This window comes from Ranitomeya variabilis, chromosome 2, assembly GCF_051348905.1.
Source record: "Ranitomeya variabilis isolate aRanVar5 chromosome 2, aRanVar5.hap1, whole genome shotgun sequence".
Taxonomy (NCBI): domain Eukaryota; kingdom Metazoa; phylum Chordata; class Amphibia; order Anura; family Dendrobatidae; genus Ranitomeya; species Ranitomeya variabilis.
This window is the reverse complement of record NC_135233.1, coordinates 954,682,397-954,704,790: the sequence shown is the minus strand read 5'-3', so window position 1 is coordinate 954,704,790 and position 22,394 is coordinate 954,682,397. Positions and strand designations below refer to the sequence as shown.

The following is a 22,394-nucleotide window of genomic DNA, read 5'->3' as shown; positions in this document are numbered from 1 at the left end:
ATTTGGTGTTTAAACGCCCGCCTTGGCCAGATAGGCCAGTATGGGTGCAATATCTGACCGTCAAATTCATGAAAATTTACTAGTGTGTACAATGTAGTCTTATTGGCTCCCAAAACATAGGGCTTTCCAGAATGTTGACAGCACACATCACCTCAGCAGCCAATTGCTGAGCTCAGTAAGTCATGCCATCTACATTGACAGAACCAATTAGTGTGAGGCAGAAGCAGCGGTGGGAAGCCCGTGCTGGACCCGGGAAGGGTGAGTACTATCTAATTTTGTTATTTTACAGGAGTTCCATCATTTGGGGAACACTTTTTTTTAAGAGTTGAAAACCCATTTAACCCTGCTGTACTGTTCGGGTCAATATGACCCAAAATGATTTTTGAGACCCTGTAGATTTTTTTATATGAGGATTTGAAACTAGTGGTATCTTGACCTCTCCTCATTTGTGGAGCTCTCTCTCTCTCTCTCTCTATATATATATATATATATATATATATATATATATAATTTTTTTTTGTTTACTTTTTGCTACACGCTGATTGTTACACTTGTACTGTTCGGGTCAATATGACCCGATACCATTTTATACTGTTCTACAGGTCTCTGATTATTTCTGACTGCATAAATTATGTTTTTTTATGTGTACTTCATCTCAAAATGGTGGTGGTTTCACTGTTCTTATCAGTAAGCAAGTAATTATCTAGTATTATCCATTTGCTGTTTGTGAGAGAGGAGACTGGTTGTCTATCATTCAAAGGCTGGGGGTTTCACTGTTATGAGTAATCAAGTATTTATTTAGTCAAATGCATTTTCAGTTTGTGAGAGAAGACACTGTTGTCTTATAAATTGGACACCAGTCATTTGACTTAAGGTACCGTTACACTAAACGACTTACCAACGATCACGACAAGCGATGCGATCGTTGGTAAGTCGTTGTGTGGTCGCTGGGGAGCTGTCACACAGACAGCTCTCTCCAGCGACCAACGATCAGGGGAACGACTTCGCCATCGTTGAAACTGTCTTCAACGATGCCGAAGTCCCCCTGCAGCACCCGGGTAACCAGGGTAAACATCGGGTTACTACGCGCAGGGCCGCTCTTAGTAACCCGATATTTACCCTGGTTACCATTGTAAAAGTTAAAAAAAAAAACACTACATACTCACCTTCTGATGTCTGTCACATCCCCCGCCGCCGGCTTCCCTGCACTGAATGGGTCAGCGCCGGCCGTCCGTAAAGCAGAGCACAGCGGTGACATCACCGCTGTGCTTTGCTTTACGGCCGGCCGGCGCTGACACATTCAGTGCGGGAAGCTGATGGCGGGGGACGTGACAGACATCAGAAGGTGAGTATGTAGTGTTTTTTTTTTACTTTTACAATGGTAACCAGGGTAAATATTGGGTTACTAAGCGCGGCCCTGCGCTTAGTAACCCGATATTTACCCTGGTTACAAGGGAACACATCGCTGGATCGGTGTCACACACACCGATCCAGCGATGACAGCGGGTGATCAGCGACGAAATAAAGTTCTGGACTTCTAGCTCCAACCAACGATATCACAGCGGGATCCAGATCGCTGCTGCGTGTCAAACACAATGAGATCGCTATCCAGGACGCTGCAACGTCACGGATTGATGTCGTTCTCGCTGCAAAGTCGCTTAGGGTACCGTCACACAGTGCAATTTTGATTGCTACGACGGTACGATTCGTGACGTTCTAGCGATATCGTTACGATATCGCAGTGTCTGACACGCAGCAGCGATCAGGGATCCTGCTGAGAATCGTACGTCGTAGCAGATCGTTTGGAACTTTCTTTCGTCGCTTGATCACCCGCTGACATCGCTGGATCGTTGTGTGTGACAGCGATCCAGCGATGCGTTCGCTGGTAACCAGGGTAAACATCGGGTAACTAAGCGCAGGGCCGCGCTTAGTAACCCGATGTTTACCGTGGTTACCAGCGTAAAAGTAAAAAACAAAAAACCGTACATGCTCACCATCTGATGTCCGTCCGGTCCCTTGCCGTCCGCTTCCCGCTCTGACTGTCTGCCGGCCGGAAAGTGAGAGCAGATCACAGCGGTGACGTCACCGCTGCACTCTGCTCTCACTGTACGGCCGGATCTGTCAGAGCAGGAAGCGGACGGCAAGGGACCGGATGGACATCAGATGGTGAGCATGTACGGTTTTTTTTTTTTACTTTTACGCTGGTAACCACGGTAAACATCGGGTTACTAAGTGCGGCCCTGCGCTTAGTAACCCGATGTTTACCCTGGTTACCCGGGGACTTCGGCATCGCTCCAGCGCCGTGATTGCAACGTGTGACCGCAGTCTACGACGCTGGAGCGATAATCATACGATCGCTGCGACGTCACGGATCGTGCCGTCGTAGCGATCAAAATTGCACTGTGTGACGGTACCCTTAGTGTGAAGGTACCTTTACACCCTGAAGTCCTGTGAAAGAGACACTGGAATCTGTGAGAGAGCACTGAGCTGTGAATACACATCTTTACAGGTATTCTTTTTTTTTCAAAACTTGGATAAAAATGTGTCTAAAATGTCTATTGACTGACGCTGAATTGGAAGAGCTTGTCAACACCTCTGATTCAGAAGATGATGTCCCACAGGAAATAATGTCTGAAGAGGAGGACCACATAAGCGAGATGGAAAGCAATGTTGAAAATTCGGATTCTGAAGTGGAGTATGAAGAGGAACATGATACCCAGACAACTGGCCGGATACAAGAAATCCCTTCTAAAAACAAGTGTGTAATTTGGAACTTGCAGCCTAGTCAGGCTGGTAGATTGTCCTCTGAAAAGATCATAAAAGCTACTCCTGGTCCTACAAGGTACGCTACATCAAGAATATCTGATATAGGATCAGCATTCGCATTGTTCCTAAATATGACTATCCTAAATATTATAATACAAATGACAAACATTGAGGGACAAGTAGTTTATGGTGATAAATGGAAAAAATTAGATGTGACAGCTCTAAATGCTTATATTGGTAAATGGAAAACTGTAATTTACAAATGTAATTGTAAAAACGCATGAACATGTTCAGTTTTTTCTTTTTTCTTTCTAAAAAGGTTGAAGTTGTTATGATTTTTCATTTGTTGATTTATAAATATTGTTTTCAAAAAGTTAAATCTCATGTTTTAGTAATAGTAATGTAAAGCTTTTTTGTTATTTGTGTGCAGAATGCCAACAATCTGAATCTTTTTATATTGGATTAAAGGGTTTTCGAATTGCAAAAAATCATGTACTAAACCCCATACAATCTTTATTATTAAAATGGAGGGCAAACCATGCCACCAAGAAGTGACCAAACCACAACAAAAACAAAAACAAAAACGTGTTCCACCCAGTTAAGAACTATGGGGTATAGCTAGCAATCCCTACACCGGTTCCTAGATGATAGCTGCCTGCCGGCGGAGGTTGGCACCCTAGGGGGGAGCGTATTGGCGCCCCCGCTCCTCGATGACTGACCCTAGTGGCCCTGATGGACCCTACAACCTCTGGTGAATCCCACTACCCGTAGGCTAAAGGACCACTAATTCTAAACAGACAACAACTCTTCTAAGGAACGCTAGCACCCATAGATATTAAAAACAATATGAACACATGAGGACCAGACCGGCGATAAAATTGGAGAGTCTGAGCAGATGTAGGTACCTCTCTTTGGTGGCTATTTGGCAGATATACCCCTAACACTCAAAGCTGGGGCTATCAGTGGAAGCCAAAAGAAAAATCCATATGCTGAACACCAAATGTGTGAAAACAGGATACACTAATACTCGCTTGTCCAGTGTGCGTGTCAGCACAATCCGGATCAACCTATATCACCGCAATTCTAATATCAGTGCATAGCCCGCACGTGCTTAAGGCCACCAACTGACACTAATATACACACACCATCTGTTATCGATATACACACTATTGGTGTTCAGTAGCCACCATAACATAGATACTGAGGAAATCGTTGATACTCATCTGCATCACGCCAGACTTCCCACACCGTCTGTCCTTTCAATGTTAACGCCTCAACGCGTTTCGCCTGCCTAGGCTCATCAGGAGGCTCGATGGATTGATAGCTTTGTGTCCCACATAGATTGGCCAATCTATGTGGGACACAAAGCTATCAATCCATCGATCCACATTTGGTGTTCAGCATATGGATTTTTCTTTTGGCTTCCACTGATAGCCCCAGCTTTGAGTGTTAGGGGCATATCTGCCAAATAGCCACCAAAGAGAGGTACCTACATCTGCTCAGACTCTCCAATTTTATCACCGGTCTGGTCCTCATGTGTTCATATTGTTTTTAATATCTATGGGTGCTAGCATTCCTTAGAAGAGTTGTTGTCTGTTTAGAATTAGTGGTCCTTTAGCCTACGGGTAGTGGGGTTCACCAGAGGTTGTAGGGTCCATCAGGGCCACTAGGGTCAGTCATCGAGGAGCGGGGGCGCCAATACGCTCCCCCCTAGGGTGCCAACCTCCGCCGGCAGGCAGCTATCATCTAGGAACCGGTGTAGGGATTGCTAGCTATACCCCATAGTTCTTAACTGGGTGGAACACGTTTTTGTTTTTGTTTTTGTTGTGGTTTGGTCACTTCTTGGTGGCATGGTTTGCCCTCCATTTTAATAATAAAGATTGTATGGGGTTCTGAATGCCAACAATCAAAGATAATTGTAAAAAGCCTGTGTAACCTTTTTCTGAAAAAAAATAAATTATTAAGTTTGGATTTAAATTTTTCATTTGTTTATGATCAACCATGTTCACATACAGTATAATAATGAAAAAAGTATTCAAATAAAACACTTAGAGTAGCTAAAAATCAAGAATTAATAGGTCGGGTCATATTGACCCGGGAACAGTACAAGTGTATAGCAAATGCGAACAGAACAGCAGGGTTAAAATTTACACAACATGGAAATATTGTAGCTGATGTAACATTAAAGTGGGAGTTTTGTAAGGATAAGTTTAGATTCTTTTAAGCACAGATTTTATGTAGAGTAACATTTAGATTTGGAAAATGTTGATCCTCAGGCACTCAACCGTCATATAATAAATGTGATGTCATCACAGGAGGCCAAACTACAGACACCATCAGGGTGATCGAGAAGCAGCAGCATAGGAGTGGCAGAAATTAATAAGGTGATTAAAGAAGCATTCACATCAAAGTTGTTATCCTCTTAATATAGTGCAGTCATCATATTATATAGCACTGTGTACTTACAATTGCTCATTTTGCCCATCTACCCAGTTAATTATTCTCTTTTCCATTACGTTTAAGGCATCACGTAATTAAAACCAGACTAGATGAATCTGTCTATGTAGAAACAGGAAGTATTTTTCCCTCAATGACTCATCATTAGAACTATAATTATATATCACAGCAAAATCCCTAGGTACAAGGGCAAAATGAGCAATTGTAAGTACACAGTGCTATATTATATGATGACTGCAATATTTTATGAGGTGTGGTAGATTGGCTCACTCGGCTGCACACAGAGGTAGACACGGAAACACTGCGGCTTTAGTAGTGCCCTTGATTTATTAGATATGACATAAACTAAGCTGAAGCAAAAAATAAACACATCCCTCTGGGCAAAACAGCAAAACAAAACAAAATGGTAGCACTAGCTACAGTCCTTGCATTAGTGGGGATCAGCCCTCTCAGGGTTAGCAAGACCCACAGTTCAGGCATAGACAAAACCAACCACTTTCTTCTCTGGAGTGTTCCTCTCCAGACACTGAACACTGCTGCCTTTGGAGGCTAGCTACTTAAGCCCCAGACCACACTCTGGGCTGGAGATAAGGTGGACATCCTCCGACTCGTGTTAGGGATGTTCACATAAAAGCAAATTAGCTTAAACCCTCACAACGCTTAGTGTGCTAGAGGAAAAACTCTGGGTTTTATATCACTGACGCTATTAGTGAAACATATCTCCCCTCCAGCACTCTACCAGTGACTTTGTTACAGAGGATAAAACCTCTGATGAGAAGAGTGCTTCTTTAATACTCAGTTTGTTGTTTAATTCATCTCTAAATTTTCAGCAAAAAGATTTAAGGGTTAGCAGGTAACAAATAAGCAAGCACTTTACATTAAGCTTAGAAATGGCATGCAGAGTATAGGTCTAGATTCAACAACAGGCAATGACAATAACCAATTGACAAACTATAACAGCACATAAAGCTGGCCATACACATGCAGTTGCTGTCAAATAAATGTTTATTCAGCCTACAGCTCTCCCTACTCCCCCATAATCATGAATGTGCAGCTCGGCTTAGTGTTCATGCCATATTTCTCTATAGATATTGTGTTTATCTCCCGAAGAACATAAGAGTTGCACATTTTCATTCAAAATGCGTAACCTTCATATCCTCTGACATCAGCTGTCATGGGAGAGTTGGGTGCCTGCACATACACATTAGAATTGGCTGAACTGCCAATATCGGTGGGTACGGACAACTTTTATTCTAATGTGTAATTTTAAAACGGGTTTTCCCACAAATAAAAGTTCACTTTAATCTATAAGTCTTGGAATAATAATAATTTCCACAATTAGATGTGATCAGCTGTGATCTCCTGCTGTCCTGTCTGTATACTCCCTTTTGTTTCCTCCTCTGCCCAGGAGCTGTGGTTTGATCAGACCATGCGCCTGTGCTGAGACACAGTCATTACACGGTACACAGCAGGGGCACATTTATAAGATTATCTCAGCACTGGATCATTTTATTTAAACACATCCAATTGTGGAACATATTATTATTCCAAGATCTATTGATTAAAATGAACTTTGTTCATGGCAAAACCCCTTTAAGAGTTCAAAGTGAAGCCCAGCTCTACTGCATCTGATGAATTTGTAATCAAAAATATAAAAAAAAAACTCTCCTAGGAATAGTGAAAACACTGAACTAAGGTATAAGCACATCCCACTGTGAAGGCTAGGTTCTCTTTTTTCTCATATTTTTGGCTTTCTGGGCTAGATCAGTTACACAATGAATACCAATGGTGCCACATGGACTCCATGGACCACAATGGAGTCCTTCGGTTTTCCACATGGTCTCCGTTATTTTATTTGAAAAAAAACACTGCTTTGATAATTTTGTGATGGAGACTCTGAGATTCTGTGAAGCAGGTATTTGATGAAGATGTGACCTTAGCCTAACAATGGAATTAGCTTATTATAAATCATATTAAACAGGAAAATCTCTGTGCTTTTATTTAGAATATAATTCTTATTATAAAATAAAGATTTAGAAACTATATCAACCTGTCTAGTAACTCAGAAGCTGTGTAGTGCAACCACTGTAGGTGCCTCTGTACAGAAAAGCATGTATAAGTCACAAATCTGATCTCAACATTGTGAAAAATATGAAGTTATCTAAATGGTTGATAAGCTATAAACATTAAAACCTATCTCCACTTATATATTCCCACTATGTGGACCTTGACAGACAGGAACACAAATTTCAGCTTCCTAGGCCCATGGGAATATAATCTCAAGTGGGAACTGGGAAATTGGGATGTGCTCCGGTTTAAAGAAGTGCTCCTCCTATCAAATTTTTACCCTCTTAATATACTGCAATTATCATAATATATAGCACTGTGTACTTACAATTGTTCATTTTGTCTTTCTACCCGGTTAATTCTTCTCTTTTGTATTAGGTCTCTGACATCAAGTAATTAAAAACAGACTAGCTGAATCTTTCTCTGTAGAAACAGGAGGTAAATGTTCCCTGTGTGAGTCATGAGCCACTGCAAGTCCCTGGCAGAGGGCAGGAGGGAGCAACTGGGTCAGAGGTTGAAGAGGGGAAAGATAAATGCAAGGACAAGAGACTTCCTGTTTCTACAGAGAGCAGAGAAAAGGGAAGAATTTACTAGGTAGAAAGGCAAAATTAGCAATTGTAAGTACACAATGCTATAAATGTAGTGTAATATGATGATTGCAATATATTAAGAGGATACTTTTATAAGAGTACTTCTTTAATGTGAAATGTTATGTTTAGGTGGAGTTAGGTTTATTCTTCAAACCAAAACTTTCATGCAAAGGGTACAGGTTACAGCAAAGTCACTCTACGTCACTAAAATCTGAATATACCATACCTATTACATATGTGAGCGTGATATCTAGGGTTCACAGATCAAATGGAAAAACGTCAGAATCATTAAAGACACTTGATTAAAAGAGCTGTACATCCTCTCTCTTAAACCAAAATAATCCTGCCAATGTAATGTGCCATAATTTGGTACAATTCCTGAATACTGCACCTATAAAAATCTGTGGTGGTAGGCTCCATTGCATGCTGTATTACAGGGGTATTCTTCCTTATACATTTTGCTTACTTATATAGCACTAACATATTCCCCAGCATATTACATATATTGTCATCATTCTTGGCCCCCACTGAGGTTCACAATATAAATTCCCTATCATTTGTCTCTTTGGAGACACGGGGAGACTATAAAGACTCACTGCAGATGTTGTCCTTGGTGGGGATTGAATCCAGGACCCCAGCGCTGTAAAGCAACAGTGCTAACCACTGTGCTGCCCATTTCTTAGAAGCAGCACCAGACGGAGGTACAACACACTAGTATCATGAGTGCTTCAGGGCCTACAGAATAGCTGCATGCACAAGGGTGCATTTTGCCCCTTTTGTAGTGAAAGTTTATATCTCACACATCAAAATTAGGCTATCTGTCTGATGAGCAGACTTGAAAATTGTATTATTTACTATAGTGGATGTCACCAGGGGTCAGATTTTGATCTTATTTTATTCCCATTGGTCACGAGTATTTTCTTTAAATTCACTTTATGGTTTCAGAGATATTGGCCTTTTTATTTCATGCTAATTTTTATGGTCTTTACCAATGGGGGGCAGAACATGAGTTATGAAGAGCAGCCCAAAGACACGCCCCAGAGAATCCGATAAAGGGGAATACACAGGAGAGCAGTGGAAATCAAACAACAGCAAAAACTGTCCACTTTTGCCCTGCTAACAGTCCCACTACCGTATCCCACATTAACGCTGATGATTCTATCAATTAATAATGCAATCTTTAGAGCAGCTCAAAACCTATGAAAAGGTCTACTATTATGTCGGCTAATGGCACAACTGGCATATACTACATTTGTACAAGAAAAAAAAATCTGCCTCAAAACTCTCCTACATTTTATCACTTCTCCTTGTTAATAAAAAAAAAAGCCAAAAAAAGGCAAAAAGTGTCAAAATCCCATAAGAAATTTGGGACACACTACGTGCTGCATTTTTTACGCTAAACTGTAATTATGGTGTTTTTTGCCTGAGCTTTCCCAGGTTATGGTCCCAAGCTTTCCATAGGGATGCAATAATACATACAACCCCAGAGCCTGTATAAGAATTCAGCTATGAGTTTGTGTCATTTATCTTACCTTCTATCTGGTTCAGGAAATCAAACCCTTCGACTTTATTCAGAGCTGGGTACATGTTAAACAGATTTGCAACAAACGCCAAGTTCAGTTTCGGGTTTCCAGAAACGACATCTGATGGTGACACAAACTGTCTGCAGCCCAACTTGTCTGCTTGGTTAAGCATGTAATTAGCCCTTTTCAGATCATTAGGCTCCTACCAAAACAAGACAAATTTTATCATGTCCCTTACAGTATCCACATACCAGGCGGAATGAAACGTGCCCGCTGCACTTCTGCTGGTGGCAATGTCGTAGAAATCCAGGAAACCTACCGTACTCATGAGATTGTGGACAATTGTCCTGTGCCTCACAACAAGGAAACACCATTATCAAGGGAATTACATATATATATACATTCATATACAGTATATGTATTAATCGTAACCAGCTACATTTAGATATAACCTAAACCATACGCAAGGCTCAACCCAAACGGTAATAATTCTGTTGCCACATCTGGCCCTCTGGCTGATCCAGTTCGGCCCACGACTGAAAATACTGGCCAATGGGCCGCACCATGTGGCCTCTATTCCATGCTACGCACCCCGATTTCACCTCTATGTGCATTTTCAGGAGCTTGTGCAACCGAGACGGCAGACACGATGACTACGAAGAACAGCATCCAATCCGGGTAAAAAAACAAAAATACCTCTTTATTTTGCAATGATGCAACGTTTCGACCAATTGTAGGTCTTTTTAAAAAATAAAGAGGTTTTTTTGTTTTTTCACCCGGATTGGATGCTGTTCTTCTTGATTTTCAGGAATACATTTTTCCTATTGGGTCCTATAGATTCTGAACGTGCATTCTGATATCTGAAGCGCTGTCAGCTGTTGCTATTGCATTTTGGCAGACACGATGACGTCACTGCATTACGTCTGCTGTGCAGAGCGTCAGGGCACACAGCAAGGAAAGATGTGTGTGGGTTCATACTGTATATAAGGAGCTGGGGAGGATATCAGTGTGTAGGCTTATATTGTATTGTATTTAAGGAGGCTATGGAGCAGATCATGCTGTATATAGGGGCCTGTGTGTGGGCTCATACTGTACATGGGCGTCCTCATACTGTATGTAGGGCCTGTTTGTGGCATCATACTGTATATGAGGGGCTGTTAGTGTGGGATTATACCGCGTTTAGGGGCTCATGCTATATATAGGGGGCCCCTGTGAGAACTCCTACTGCACATAGGGGGCTGTGTGGATGTTCTTGCACTATATAGGGGGCTATGATTGGACTCGTACTGTATATTGGGGCTGTGTGTGGATGCATACTATATATAGGGGGCTGTGTGGGGTCTAATACTGTATATAGGGATGCTGTGTGTGGGATCATACTGTATACAAGGGGACATACTATATATTGGGGGTGAGCTCATGCGGTATATAGAGGGACGTCCGCATACTTATTTCTAGTCAATATTAGGTGATACAAATAATATTCATATAAAACAATAATTATAATTAATATTAATATATTAATAATACAAATATATTGTGTATAAAAACTCATATATTATCATAATAAAAACAATACAGCGAAATCTATACAATCAATGTTTAACTAAAACAAAAGTCTGAACTTACATTGAAACCAGAAAAGTCTATGAAAACATCATCCTTGGGGGCAATTTCTCTTAGGAGAACGAAATATGCTTTGGAATCCTGAATTAGAAAATACAAAAACTAATACATTAATGCCATTATTGTGTAATGTGCAAGCCTTGGAAAGAGCTAATAAATACAAAAATACAGCCATTATCATCCTCAGCACCCTCTGCCCCGTCAGCTCCTATCGATCATTCACAGCTTCAGTTGGGATAGACTATAATGGCCTTACAGAGACTCAGGCAAGTGAAGCAAAGATAGGTTTCTGTAGATTGCTAGTCTTTTCATTTAATTATGCGAACAGGGGTTGTGTTATCACACTAACGCTAAACACAAATTAGATCATCATTGATTGGCTGTGAACCTCGGGAGAATTTCTGTCAGCCCCATATTTTGGCAGGGCCACTATAGGATACTGAAGTATTATATAGAATTTATTGAGATCGATGTAATATGAGAGTAGGATGAGTCCACCTACTTATTGGCACTGGGCTGGCAGTATAACAGACAAAACCACCACGTGACACCTGCATGTCTGTAGGTTAAGTCCAGACAAGGTAGATTTGCAATGAGAAGCAATTTACAATACAACATGGGCAGCACAGTGGCTTAGTGGTTGAACCCAGGACCTTGGTAGATCCTGGATTCAATTCCCACCAAGGACAACATCTGTGTCACAAATCCTCCACTCAGTGTGTCTTGGACGTGGTGACTGACAGCTCAGTCGTCCAATCTGGTGCAGGGGTGTGCCGAGCTGTTGGTGTTTTAATGAACAGCTCAGTTGTTCAACCTGAATCTGCGAGGCGCTGAGCTTCTTTCAATCACCCTGTTCCAGGTGAGCTGTTGCAGTGCCCCAGAGTCCTGGTCATTGCAGTAATGTTATTCTCCCACCAGGGGGAGTGATATTACGTCTGATGGCAATAAAGGAGATCTTCTTACCAGGTATCACAAACCATACACCACACTTCACACTCCAGTCCACCAGGGGGAGCCTTGCTCCTATCTACTAGGGCACTACACACAATTAGGTAAAACTGGTGGGTTGGATAGAAAGTTAGACAGAAGCTGACTGGGCTTCGCCCAGGTAACATCGAGGCAGACGCTGACTGGGCTTCTCCCAGGCAGCACCCTGTCAGGCAGACAGAGGAAAGGAGGAACATCACAGAGCTGCAGACAGAGAGGTCCCTGGCAGGGGTGGGATTCTGTCAGAGGCCTAGATAGAGGGCCACGGAGCTGCGCTTGCCCCACTTGTGGCAGCATCCTAAGGAAGGACACGAAGAGAATTGTATTGTAGCAGGTGAGAAACTAAGTCTTAGCACAAGGAGAGAAAACCAGAAGGAGTTCTGCCCTGTAAAAGGTTGCCTCCTTCTGAGGTGCAGAAGCCGGTAGCCAGAACACCGAGGGAGTAATAGTCTCTACGCTTTACTTCAGAGACTGGCAGGACAGTTAATTCCACGTTGGCTGCCCGGCCATATACCCAGGAGGCACAGTGGCAACTTGTGGGGGCCGGGGCGTCTCTAGGGTCCCCGTAAAAAGCCTCAGGCCACCAGTCATACGGGTTTGTCCTATCCATACCATCTGGGGGACAGAGAGGAAGACATAACATCTAGAACATCTACAACAGTTGTGAGGACCTTACCGAGAAGCTCAGCAGGGAAGTACTACAACACACAGGCGCTAGAGGAAGGCTACTGATTTCCACCAGGATAAGGGGACTCTGGATTTGCCTTCAGACTGGCCGGACTCTGCCTACCCTGTGGTCTGGTACCCTGGACTGTGGACACTGAAGCCTTCAGTAAAGGTAAAGAGACTGCAACCTTGTGTCCTCGTTATTCACTGCGCCTTGCATCATCCACCATCCACCATCTACACTCTGGGAAGCCCTGGGGATACACTTCACCTGTGGGAAGGTAAACCATCTAGCTGCCATAACATCACCCCAGCGGACCCCTAAGCAGCGTCAGTCACCCTAACCGAATACCACATGTGGCGTCACAAACATTTCCCTTTTAAAGACCTTTCCCAAAACCATAAAAACTCTTTTCTTTATTGGACGTCCCTCAAAGGGCTACTGACCGGGTCAGGCCACCGTGACATCCCCTGAACCGAGGGACCCGGTACCGAGTACCCCATTGCCCTACCCTGGGGGTGATCCACTGTCAGTGACAGACGTAACATCTGCTCATTTGCCTATCCCCTTAGCATTGATCTGTTATCTTCCTGGTATTCTGAACTCGGACCATGACCTGACTTTGTCTTTTCCCTTTAGTTTACTACATGCTCTCTTGGCATCTGACCGCAGATCGTTTGACTACCCTGCCTCACGGCCTTTCTGTGAGTAGTGACTAGCGTCACATTCTGGAAGGAGTTTATATGTTATCACCTTGTTTGTGTGGGTTTAATCCGGGTACTCCGGTTTCCTCCCATTCTCCAGAAACATACTGATAAGGAATTTAGATTTAGGCCATGTGCACACGTTCAGTATTTTTCGCTTTTTTTCGTGTTTTTCCGCTATAAAAAACGTGATAAAAACGCGAAAAAAAGCTAACATATGCCTCCTATTATTTACAGTGTATTCCGCATTTTTTGCGCAAATGTTGCATTTTTTTCCGCGAAAAAATCGCATCACGGAAAAAAAAGCAACATGTTCATTAAAAATGCGGAATTGCGGGGATTCTGCACACCTAGGAGTGCATTGATCTTCTTACTTCCCGCACGGGGCTGTGCACACCATGCGGGAAGTAAGCAGATTATGTGCAGTTGGTACCCAGGGTGGAGGAGAGGAGACTCTCCTCCACGGACTGGGCACCATATAATTGGTCAAAAAAAAAGAATTAAAATAAAAAATAGTGATATACTCACCTTCGATGGCCTCCGGAGTCTTCCCGCCTCTCCGGTGCATGCTGCCGCTTCGGTTCCTATAGCTGGTGTGCGGTGAAGGACCTGACGTCGCGGTCTTGTGATTGGTCGCGAGACCGGTCATGTGACCGCTCACGTGACCGCGACGTCATGGAAGGTCCTGCACACACACAGCATTTATAGGAACGGACGCCGCTGAGGAGATCCGCTGTCTGCAGGTGAGTATAACCATTTTTTTAATTTTTTTAAATTATTTTTAAACATTCTATCTTTTACTATAGATGCTACAGATCGCTTGGAAAACTTTAGTATTCTGCAAGCTAATTTCGCTTGCAAAATGCTAAAAAAAAACGGAAAAAAAAAACGGGAAAAAAAAACGCAAAAAAAAATGCGGATTTCTTGCAGAAAATTTCCGGTTTTCTTCAGGAAATTTCTGCAAGAAATCCTGACGTGTGCACATACCCTAGACTGTGAGACCCAGTAGGGACAGTGATAATAATGTCTGGAAAGTGTTGTGGTCTTAATGGGGCTATATAAGTAAGCATAATAAATAAAAACAGTACAAATGGATGCAGTTTTCACCACATCCTTAGGCTACGTGCCCATGATCAGAAATAGCAGCATTTTGGATGCAGGTCACCTGCGCTGTGTCCAAAATGCTATGTTCTACATTAGAAGGACAGTGGATAGGATTATAGAAATCCCATGCCCACTGTGCTCCTATTTAACACTGCATAAACTCACCCGCTGTGCGGGTTTACGGGCATGTCAATTATCCGTAGCGGAGATGCTAGTCTCCGCTGTGTAGTCTTACCAATAGCTATTCATTACATGCGGTAAATCCGCCTGGATCAATGAACACATGCGGATTTAACTGCGTGATTGGAACGTAGCGTTTTGGACACAGTGAAAATACGGTTCGTCCAAAATGCTGCTATATCTTGATCGTGGCCACATAGCCTAACAAAGTGGAAAATCGGAGCAGGCTGCATTTTTCTAATGCTCATTCTTGTGCAGATATGCCACAGATTTTGCACACTACACTTTATAGGGTAAACACCACAGAAAACTATGAAAAAATCTGCATGTAGCACAGATTTAACTGTAGATTTAATGCAAATTTCATGTGGCTTCACAGCAAAACCCATAACTGAATTTACATAGCACATCTGGACTTAATATATGGGCATATGGAAGGGGGCTACCTTGATGAGCAAATCCCTTAAAGGGAAGGTGTCATCAGAAAGTGAGCTACTGCATTAATTATTAGGTTTTATTTTAAAGGGGCAGTCCACTTTTAAAAAAAAAGTGGACCCAAGCTATGCGTCCTGCAACGGTGACATCACATGAACAGAGCACGTCACTGCTCTAGCCAGTCACTAAGCTCAGTGTATGATTTTGGTAGGCATTTTGTACAGTTTGGAGGCCACTTTTCTGAAAGTGGACAACCCCTTATCATATTTTTGTTGGTTTTTTTTTTACAATGTTTTTATTTCATACCATCATTTCCTTCTGTTTTAAAATGAAAAATAGAGATCTTGCAACTTTGATATCTAGGCACATAACTTCTACATTAATACTTCCTGTTCACATGTACATTAGCATCAACAGACTGGCTCTGACCTTATTTTTTTATTTAAGCATCTAGTGAGCGTGTGCAAAAGTCAATGTGAAAAGACGGGGAGCAGAGTTTGCTGTGACATCACCTATTGTGAATGGTGGATCCTGTGTTATCAGGTGTATATAGAGGTGATACCTGTCATTGCAATCCTGTCTGGCATTATGGGCAAATTTCTGTAAACTTTTCCTAAAATTACAGGAAGTAAAAGTCTAAAATAGCCCCAGAGGCCACTGTGAAAATTGAAAGATTTCTAATTTTGTTTCTCGAGAGAAATTCTAAAATAAAAAAAACATTGCCAAAATGTTCAAAAAATACATTTAATGCAAAAATGTGATTTTAAAATAGGTAATTTTTTTGATCATATATTACTTTTAAATAAAGTTTCTAGAAGGTTAAAAATGACTGTCAGTATCTGAAATAATTGCATACATCTCAGACTGTACCTTAATATCTTTGCTGAAGTTAGTAATGTTTGGCCACTGGGCATTACTCAGGTGGCAATTCACCCAGCGGAGCAGGAGCTCTTCAGGGGATAGCTTCATTAAATCTTCCAGCGTCTCTCCATCTTTCAGCAATGCAATCAATGCTAGGTAAAAAAGAAAAATTCAAAGTTCACGCTAATTGCAATCATAAAGCTAAGTGAACACCTGGACCTGTGATATATGACACTACATAACGTGATGGAGTTATTTATGAGCGCAATAATTAATGTGTCTTATTTATACAGCACAAAACTAGATTCTTTCCTGGATCAATACTGTTGATGGAACCCTCCATATTGTTTCTACCACCTCAAGCTATTAAGATTTCACCATGAAGAGAAAATTCCTGTTCATTCCAATTATATTTCCATATAATCTAACATGCTATTTTACTAGGGACATAAAGGGGTTGTCCAAGTGTGCAACAAAAGTCTGCTGCCATGATTTCCTGGTATTGCCCATGCGAGCTGATGGTCACGTTACAACATGTATGCAAATTGCATACTTACAGTCACGTGACGACTAGTCTCATCCAACTTCTCTCAATTCACTTCTACTGAGAGGAGTGTCTAGTCTACATGTGACCACAAGTATGCAGATCACACGCATAAGGTCACATGACTACCTGCACTGCAGATTGTTTACCCAAGCTTGGACTACCCCTTTAAAGCTCCTGAGCCCAATGCAAATTCTTTAATAGTTGTCCAATTAACATGTGCTATTTGGTAGTATTAATGTCCTCTTTGACAGAAGGGTGCCCAGTTGTGATCAGACCCTGTGGACATCCAATAGCCCTATCTGCCCATAATTACAAGGACTGTAGCATGATGTGTTAACCTGTTCAAATGTACAGAGGACAATATTTTTTACCTTCATTCTTGGAGATCTCAATGTCAGCAAACAATCCAGCTTTAATAATCTGCCATAACAGGCCCAGGACCAAGTGTGGCTTTCCTTCTTGTAAATCTTGCACACCAATATTCACGACTGTACAACCAATGGCAGAGGCTGAATTCAGAGCTAAGTTAACATTTTCCTACAATATTGGAAAAAAAAGTACAATGTAAGAGTGCACGCCACACAGCGATCAGGTGTCCATACATCTCAGATATCTTTCTCCCTGTACACAGGAACACGTGGAATAACAAAATGAGTAAGAAACTCAAAGGGCTTATATCCCGCAGGAACCAATGGATCCGAAGATAAAATTCATCATGCCTGATCTTTCTCTACTTGGCATCCGGCAAGTGTCGAGAGGCCTTCAAACACATTACATAGTTGGCTGGATTTAATGTGTAAGGGGGTCTCCATACACATCCTCCATGCACCTACACAGGGCATAAGAAAGAGGCTGTCTGAACCATACGATCCATTAAAAGGTAACAACTGGAAAAAGGCCAATATGATGCATGAAAATAAAGTCAGACGGACATTTATCATCACCTGCTGAATAGTCCGGGGAATAGAACTGCTGATTTTTTGTCTTTTGCCTGATCTAACACAAAGATTATGTGAAGGATCATAAATAGATCAAGGACTTACTGAAATGGTGAATGGGGTTAGCTTTGTTGTGTTGATGGCTCTTTCATCAATTGTATCTGGCTGGGACAAGTTTATCATTTTGCTAAATAAAAGGAAAGAAAACAGTCAACAATGCATACTTCATCTAATACTCCTATTACATCCATAGACTGTAAAGACACAGAGAAAAAAGGATCATCAGCCTGGGTATGGAATAACACATTTATATTTAAGCCCTAGCAACATTCACAAAAGCAATCTATAGTTCTTCATTTTTCTTTATATAACATTACTCCGGATTCCTTAGGAAGCACACATTGTACACATTAGATGAAAGATGAATGAAATGGCCAATTTCCACCATAATGAATGATTGTATGCTGCTTATGTAATATGATCAATTGTTAATTTTAACCAACGACCGGCCAACAAACACATGTAATGATTCAAAACTCATGTCAGGCATGTTGGATTTTTTTTGTCCAATGTTCAGCACTGTCTGCATTCAGCTGAAAAAGTCCAATATTGGCCGGTGAAGTCGGCGATGTATTTTGAGCCATCAATGAGTACATTAGATGTGTCAATTTGTTTGGTTCAATGTATATGTAGGGATCAGCCCTTTTGCCATGGAGAAAATGATGTGTAGGAATGATTAATTTGAAAAACAAAAGTTTCCATGTAAAAACAGTGCAGACACTAGAGCAGAGGTAGAGGACATTTTTTGTGCCAGGAGCTATTTGGATATTTCTAGCCTAATTTGGAAGCTACCCAAAATTAGCAACTTGAAATTTATCCTGCTTTATTTGGTCAAAGATTTAATTTACTCACCCCCCAAATGTGATGGCTGGAACTCCTTCTCTTTGGTGCGACGCATGATGTTAAGTGGTAATGATGATACAATGCACAACTGCTTTTCCAGATTTGGATCGGTCTGGAGCTCAGTCGACCATTTGAGATGAATTTTGAAAAGAACTCATAGCAGTAACTTGCACCAAACACAGATTTATATTACACTACATGTCTCATAGTGGGAAATTCATCACTGCTCAAGTTACATTTATAGCTCGGGCTGCTGCCTTTATCGGTGGGTCTGGAGCATTGAGCACGATGACTTCGCCAACAAAATATGTCCTGATGTGGCACTGGCCAGGGTCAGGAAGCAATCCTACAGAGTGTTCACTGGTGGATGGTGCATGCATGTGCTCATAGTCTAATGACCAAATAAAATGCTGGTGGCCATCAAAACGGGTCAGCCGGCCCAACCACTGCATTCACAGGGGAATTTGCCCAGGGGCTGGAGGTTCCCTACCCTCAAACTAGAGTATGGTATGTTTATAGTCTATGTGGTCTGTTGCAAGAAATTAATCTAAGCGGGTGGTTCACAGTAATATGAGCAACATGTGGCTTGGCGTGGTCGTGTTGAAAAACATCCCATGGGACATTTTTGAGAATTGACAAATCACCGATTCCATGATTGATCCATTCTATACTGCAAGTGAAATAGGATGTCACATAACCAAGACTAACTCAACAGTGTCTATACAAACCATCAGAAGGCGTTTGCATAACACTGGGCTAGAAGCCAGGCATCCAATTAAAAGTTTTCCATTAAAGCCATCTTAACAGCTATCAAGGTTCAGAGCAAGACGGCAATGAAGGCTGTAAGGAATTTCTATCCTCTTCTGCGGTGAGTCCCATTCTTGTCTTGAACATAGCCGCTGACAAAGATTGGTCTGGATAACGTGGGCAACATCATATAGAGGCCTTCACAAGGTAACATCACGCTGGTCCTATTCCCAAAATTATGGTGTTGGGTGTCATAATTTACAGTAGCTAGACCCTTCGAATCTTCATTCCAATTACACTAACAGCTCGGCATTTCATTGATTTGGTCATGAAACCAGTAGTTCTGCCATATCTCCAAAGTGTCCCAGGACCCATTTTTCAACATAAGAATGCCAGCCCACCCGTTGCTCATGCTACTGTGAGCCGCCTAAGTGGCCTAAACATGATTCCATGGCCTGAGACTATCCGAACTTGTCTCCATCAAGCACATCTGGTACATCATTGGTCAGCAATTGCAAAGAGCTGCTAGCAGCGTATCTTCATGATTTGTCCAAGTAAGTTCAGCGTTGCAGAACATTCCTCAGACAACCATTAAAAACCTTATTGACAATAGCCAAGTAGTGTAAGTGCGTGTATTTCTGTATGTGGCGCTCATACTTAATATTGAAAAAATGTAAATGCTTTGAAAATTTTATTTCCATTTTTAATTAATTGCATATCATTCACATCCATCTTGCGATTTTCATAATTCTATTACTTTTCCTTTTTCATGTTTTTCAATGTTGAGAAGTATATTTAAGAAAACTTGACCATACACTCACTGGCCACTTTATTAGGTACACCTGTCCAACTTCTTGTTAACACTTAATTTCTAATCAGCCAATCACATGGCGGCAACTCAGTGCATTTAGGCATGTAGACATGGTCAAGACAATCTCCTGCAGTTCAAACCGAGCATCAGTATGGGGAAGAAAGGTGATTTGAGTGCCTTTGAACGTGGCATGGTTGTTGGTGCCAGAAGGGCTGGTCTGAGTATTTCAGAAACTGCTGATCTACTGGGATTTTCACGCACAACCATCTCTAGGGTTTACAGAGAATGGTCCGAAAAAGAAAAAAAATCCAGTGAGCGGCAGTTCTGTGGGCGGAAATGCCTTGTTGATGCCAGAGGTCAGAGGAGAATGGGCAGACTGGTTCGAGCTGATAGAAAGGCAACAGTGACTCAAATCGCCACCCGTTACAACCAAGGTAGGCCTAAGAGCATCTCTGAACGCACAGTGCGTCGAACTTTGAGGCAGATGGGCTACAGCAGCAGAAGACCACACCGGGTACCACTCCTTTCAGCTAAGAACAGGAAACTGAGGCTACAATTTGTACAAGCTCATCGAAATTGGACAGTAGAAGATTGGAAAAACGTTGCTTGGTCTGATGAGTCTCGATTTCTGCTGCGACATTCGGATGGTAGGGTCAGAATTTGGCGTAAACAACATGAAAGCATGGATCCATCCTGCCTTGTATGGAGCATCTTTGGGATGTGCAGCCGACAAATCTGCGACAACTGTGTGATGCCATCATGTCAATATGGACCAAAATCTCTGAGGAATGCTTCCAGCACCTTGTTGAATCTATGCCACGAAGAATTGAGGCAGTTCTGAAGGCAAAAGGGGGTCCAACCCGTTACTAGCATGGTGTACCTAATAAAGTGGCCGGTGAGTGTATATCTCCAAAAAATGGGGTAAGGACTCCAGTCAGATGGTGAGAAAAGAATTCCAGTGCGACATCTCAGCTCAAAATAGCAAAGTATTTTTCAACTGTGCAAAATTATCTGCCATTTTGAGTTGAAATGTCACATGGGCTTATTAAATCTGTTTTCTCACGATCTGACTTTGTGCTGACCCCATTTTTCACATTGGTATAGTGGACATCCACCTTAATACAAAATAGACTTGGCCAATTTACAAACGTAATCTTACATAATCCTCTGCTAAGAAAATACAAAGGGTCACTAAATCACATTTTATATATTTTACTGCTGGTTAACTGTAGAGATGAGCCACCTCCCTAGTGTTCGGGTTCGGTTCGGGTCGTTGAACAGGGAGATGTTCGCCGAACTGTTCGACGAACACCGTCGAACCCCATTGAACCCAATGGCAGGCAAACACAAACACATACAAACACATTGAAAACACATAGAAAACACCTTAAAAGGTGTCCAAAAGCTGACAAACTGCTCAGAAGACACAACAAACACATGGAAAAGTCACAACTACACATAGTCATGCGAAAAGAAAAGAGGTGGAGGAGTAAAAGGAGGAGAAGACACAGATATAGGCATGTCATGCCCTTCTAAAGTTAAGAAAGGCTGGAGTAAAAATCTAAACTCACTCTACCAACACCCAGACGTCTTGACAAAAAAAAAAAAAAAAGAAATATCTTTAGGTAGAATGGCGGCGGGTCCATTCAGAACACTTTCCTTAGAAGACGTAGTGGTACCCCCGTTGGGAGTTGTGCCAAAAAATGAACCCAATACATTCAGACTAGTCCACCATTTGTCATATCCAAGGGGCAGGTCAGTAAACGACAACATCGACGCAGAACCAAGTACAGTACTATGTACTGTACCTCCTTTGACGAGGCAATCAGGTGGGTCAAGAAGTTGGGAAGGGGCACCCAAATGGCCAAAACAGACATTGAGGGGGCATTCCGGTTACTACCTGTGCCTCCGAATAGTGTCCTCTCATTGGGCTGCTTCTGTGAAGGAGCATACTACATAGATCGCTGTTTGCCCATGGGGTGCTCCATATCCTGCTCACTATTTGAGGCGTTTAGTTGCTTCCTCGAATGTGTCGTGATGGACGTTTGTAAGGCGGAACATATTATCCATTACCTCGACGACTTCTTATGCCTGGGCCCAAAAGATTCACCACAGTGTGAAAACACGTGGTAGTCCACCTGTGAGAAGGAGAGAGCTGGAGGGAGAGTGGACACCCCAGAGCTGAGGGGTTAGATTGAGAAAGAAAGAAGGCGGTGTAGCTTGCTTCATGGGTGGGGTACAATGCTGAGTAGCAGAAATTGCTACTAGGCCCAAAAGGATTTCCTTGGCCAAATGCCATTAAAAAATAGTAGTTAGGTAAACAGGTGGTGTAGCTTGCTTCATAGGTGGGGTACTCTGCTGAGTAGCACAAAATGCTATTAGGTACAAAACGATTTCCTGGGCTAGATCAGTTAAAAATTAGTAATTAGATCAACAGGCGATGTAGCTTGCTTCATGGGTGGGGTACGCTGCTGAGTAGCA

At 42.1% G+C, this 22,394-nt stretch overlaps 1 protein-coding gene across 3 annotated transcripts in view; it reads right to left on the bottom strand.

Annotated features, from left to right (window-relative positions):
- PLS1 (plastin 1) overlaps positions 1–22,394 on the bottom strand; it is a 238,333-nt gene that overhangs the window by 66,692 nt on the left and 149,247 nt on the right. For all 3 annotated transcript variants that reach the window (XM_077290797.1, XM_077290796.1, XM_077290795.1), the window contains exons 6-10: positions 17,558–17,639; positions 16,886–17,051; positions 15,977–16,119; positions 11,033–11,110; positions 9,413–9,605 (exon numbers count right to left, since the gene is read on the bottom strand). In XM_077290797.1, coding sequence (XP_077146912.1) covers positions 9,413–9,605; positions 11,033–11,110; positions 15,977–16,119; positions 16,886–17,051; positions 17,558–17,639 — 662 coding nt within the window. The remainder of the gene's footprint in view (positions 1–9,412; positions 9,606–11,032; positions 11,111–15,976; positions 16,120–16,885; positions 17,052–17,557; positions 17,640–22,394) is intronic.